This window comes from Phaethon lepturus, unplaced genomic scaffold, assembly GCF_000687285.1.
Source record: "Phaethon lepturus isolate BGI_N335 unplaced genomic scaffold, ASM68728v1 scaffold21607, whole genome shotgun sequence".
NCBI lineage: Eukaryota > Metazoa > Chordata > Aves > Phaethontiformes > Phaethontidae > Phaethon > Phaethon lepturus.
In genome coordinates this window covers 26,601-30,776 of record NW_010551465.1, presented here as the reverse complement: position 1 = coordinate 30,776, position 4,176 = coordinate 26,601, and the positions used below count along the sequence as shown (strand labels likewise).

The 4,176-nt window shown below is 43.7% G+C and overlaps 1 protein-coding gene across 1 annotated transcript; it reads right to left on the bottom strand.

Annotated features, from left to right (window-relative positions):
• Positions 1-2,013: 2,013 nt before the first annotated feature.
• On the bottom strand, positions 2,014-3,075 carry PTAFR (platelet-activating factor receptor). Its single transcript, XM_010290935.1, has one exon. It carries the CDS (start codon positions 3,073-3,075, stop codon positions 2,014-2,016), a length of 1,062 nt encoding a protein of 353 aa, XP_010289237.1.
• Between the last annotated feature and the right edge of the window lie 1,101 nt (positions 3,076-4,176).

The window sequence follows — 4,176 nt, the reverse complement described above, 5'->3', positions numbered from 1 at the left end:
AGCGAAAGAGGAAAGCTCCACGCCAGCTGCCAGAGCTCCTCCGCCAGAACATGCCGTCTGGGGAGGGCAGAAATACAGAGGCAGATTCCTCCAGCATGCGGGATTTAGGCTTTTAAATTACAGAAATCAATCCCCTTGCTGTGTGCTGTGCCTCTGAAGACTGCAGATTCAGGGCAAAGCTTTGAACATGGCTGAGGGACATAGTCAGGGAATTATCTCTCTGCTAAGAAGTGCCAGCAAGTTGTTCTTTATGGATGGCCATTACTGCAGCAGAGTCCAGGCCCAGGAGGGAAATGCATTGATGTTGTGATCAGATTCTTTCCCCTGCCTGGGACTGGGCCTGGAGTGCATGGCTGGCCCTGGCATATGGCATTAGAAAAAGAAACGTCTTGGTTCTTTTGCTCATTTGCACAAGTAAGCATAAAAGCTGCCTGAGGATCTTCAGGAGATACATCTGAAGGACCTGTATCTCCAATGAATATAGGCAAAGTCTATACAAATGTTGGTCCTATCTTTGGAAAGACTTGAGCTTATCTTCCACATTCTCTCATGGGTGTAGGAAGGCTGCTGTCCTTGCATATGAATAATCGGTGTCATAGGTCAAACACGCTTTTCCTGTCATCAATGAGACTCTCCTACGTAGTTTAGGGAACCAAAACCAGTTGTGAAAACAAGTAAGTTCCCTTCCCTGCCCAATTTCCTCTACCGGATTGAGCAATTTGGGTCAGAAAAGGAACCTCAAGTGTCTCATGATTGGTAACAGAACTCAGCATCCCTGGAAAATCACTTTGCTCTGGGTCCCAACTGACTGCAGCCAGCCCTGAGTGAGGAGTCTCCAGTCTTGTTGAAGTGTGTGAATGATATGTATGTCTGTCAAGTGTACTGTATCACTGTGCAGCACTGATTTACTTGGAAAGTGGCCATGACCTGACCTAATACTTCACTTGTGGTGGGTTATCAAGAACTAGTCAGCTTCATTTCTTCGTAACAGAAATAGAAAGGCTGGGGGAAGGAATAATGTACAGTTACTTGCTACAACCTTAATTTAAATAAATCAAAGCAAAGATACTGAAGTTTTTTAAGCTTTTTTTCTTGTTATTGTAATGCCCATGCTGACAATAATTATCTGTTATCTGGAGGCTCCAAAGCGATATTGGATTTCAATAGACACATGCAGTCAGACAAAAATTACTGATCTGAGTGCAAGAGGCCACTGGTTTGCCAGTTCTGCTATCATACAAGAAGCTGGGGGAGACAATAGGCCCCTTTGGACCTAATGCTGATCTGGGGATGGGGCCTGAGGCAATTTCTCTTCCTTTCCTTGCTTACTAGTCCAGTTACTAGATCCAAGAGCTGAGAGCAAAGGCAAAAGTTCGTAATAGCTACTCCCAGACATCTGTCAAATATGGACTCCAGCAGACCATGCGAGTAGGTAAGAAGGGATCAGAGGTGCAGATGTCATTCTTGATGGCATTTGAGGAACTCCTTGGACTATGTCCCTTCTAGCCACTCAAGAGCTGCTTCAGCTCAGGCTTTCTTCACAGAAAGCTTCTTAGAAAAGTCATTTGATGATGCTAGCAACTCGGTCTGTTCTTCCAGGTCTTTTAGAAGTCTCTTACAGCTCTGATACTGGATTCTTTGTGGGAGCTGGACAGGCAAAGAACCAGGGATGGTGCTATATGGGCTGACACAAGGGGTAACTTCAGTGCACTTAGCTTCTAGCGGATCACTGCAGAGACTCAAGAACAAATTTCTTCCACGTAAAAGCAGATCGTCTGAGCGATCAGTGTCGGTGAGAACATCAGCCCAGAGAGAAGGTGCTTTTCTGATGGATTATTACAGGTTCCAGTTCTGCCAGTTGCATGTGATAGAAGAAATGAACGTCCATTCTTTCTAGGGGGGAAAAAGGAAATGTAATACCCTGGTCCTCTGTTGTGTTCCTCGGTGCCTCTTCTTGGGAAAAGATGAGTCACTAATTCATGTATCTCAATCTGCAATCAGAACAGAGCTGACCTAGATCCGGATGGCATCCTCTTGGTGAATGGTGCCCTCAATCACTGTGTCTGTGGTTTGCCTGGAGCACTTGCGGCTCCCTTTCATGCTTTTCAGGTTTTCTGAAAGATGCTTCTGGAACTTCTTGGTAAGAAAGCAGTAGATTATTGGGTCCAACACACAGTTTGTACTCAAGAGGCACAAAGTCACCTGGTGAGCATCATTGAGTTGTTGGCGCAAATGACAGTTTTCCTTCTTCCACTGCTCCAGAACGGTCAGAGTCCAGGGCAGGTGCACTATGTGATGAGGTACAAAGCTTATGATAAACACAGCCAGCACGGTGCAAACCATCCAGAGCGCCCTTTGCTTGACATGAGCTCTCTTCCGTGGCTGCACCGATTTGGAGAACAGGGTCCTGATAATGATGATGTTCCATCCTAGTATAAAAAGGAAAATGATATAGAAGAGAATGCAGATGATGACGTGAATGGTGAGAACCGCTGAAACACTGCTAGAAGAGTTATAGCCCTCAAAGCACCGCGTTGAATTCTTTGGATGGGTCTGCTCCTGATTAGTATTATTGTCAAAAAGGTAATACAAAGAGCTACCCACTATTATGATCCAGATAGCTGCTGATAAGTAGATACCCCTTCTCTGGGTGGTAAACTGAGCAGCTTTAATAGGATTAGTCACGGCTTGGTAACGGTTGTATGTGATGACTGTCAGAAAGGCAACAGAAGAGTAGGTGTTAACAAAAAATAAACAGCCAGCCACACTACAGAGGAACTCAGGCATGATCCAGTCTCCATGGTGGTGATAGTAAATAATCCACATCGGCATTGTAACCAAGAAGAGTAGGTCAGCTACTGTCAGGTTCACCATGAATATCTTGATTTCATTGAGTTTCTTGGTGGGGTAAATACGGCTGAAAATCCAGAGCACATAGCAGTTGGCAACAAAGCCCAGAATGAAAATGATGCTGTAGAAAACAGTGAAGAGGTTGTAGCGAAACTCGGAGTCTATGTGGCATGAAACGTAGGAATCAGCACTACCTTCAGCACCACCTTTACCCTTTCCAGACATCATGGTGCTGAGTGGGCACGTCTGAAGCAGAATTTCCTGCTGTAGCTTTTCTTCTTACCTAAAAATACAAAGCATAAAACAAGCTGATTGATATGGTGCCATCGCTAAGCCAAAACCCACCCTTCATTTTGAGCTGTCTGTGACCACGGGAGTTCTGCTCCATGCCTTTGGTCCAGGCACAGACACCTGCCCTGTCCCCTCCTTTGATACCATTTCCACACCATACTAGACTTTGTGTCTTCATCCAGCATTGCTTGCTGCAGTATGGATCTGAGATCACCAGTCTCTGATCTGAAAAGACTTTTCTGCATGAGGGTTCTTAGATAAAATCATCTGTTACTCTGCTCCATCTCAAGCTTCTTAATCTTTTACTATAAGCAAACAGGATTTCTGTTTGGTTTTTTTTTTTGCCCCTGTGTTTCGTAATGCTTTCTAACTTGCCTACACTTATTTTTACTTCAAAATTCCAGAAGTGAAACAATGGTAAAAATGTGTTGCTAGTGCCATTTCCAGAGTTGCCCTCTACTTGTTTTCTGACATATTCCTTCTTACACTTGTAAAGATTGTATTTGTTTTCTTAGTTGCAGGCACGTAGGATCTTGAATTCACTTCATATGCTACCAAATCTCTCAATTTTTTTACTTAGTGAATGATGTAAGAAATGAGTCAGTAATCCTAAAGAGTGATGTTTTGCGGTACATTGTTGATTTTAACTACAGTTTCTCTCTCTTAAAATCCTGGCTGTTGTCTATCATGCCATCATTTTGAGTTCAACTTGTAATCAAACTAATCTGGCTCCCTTTCCCTCCACTCCCCTACCATTTCTGCATCAAATGCAAGTGTCAGGTCACTGTCGAGCTTGCTGACAAACACTGTCGCTAAAGAGACGCCTTCAGCTTTTTAATATTAGCAGTCCCCATCTCAGTTAGTATTTCTTCAAATCTTGCCTACAGTTTGGACGTACCAAATTTCTGCATCATCAATACTGTACGTGTTCTTGTCTCAGATTTACATGGATTTGGTCTAATCCCTTGTATACTTTAACTATTGCTTTTACCATCCAGAGGACATACATGCCTGTTCTTGGCTCTAGCACCAAAT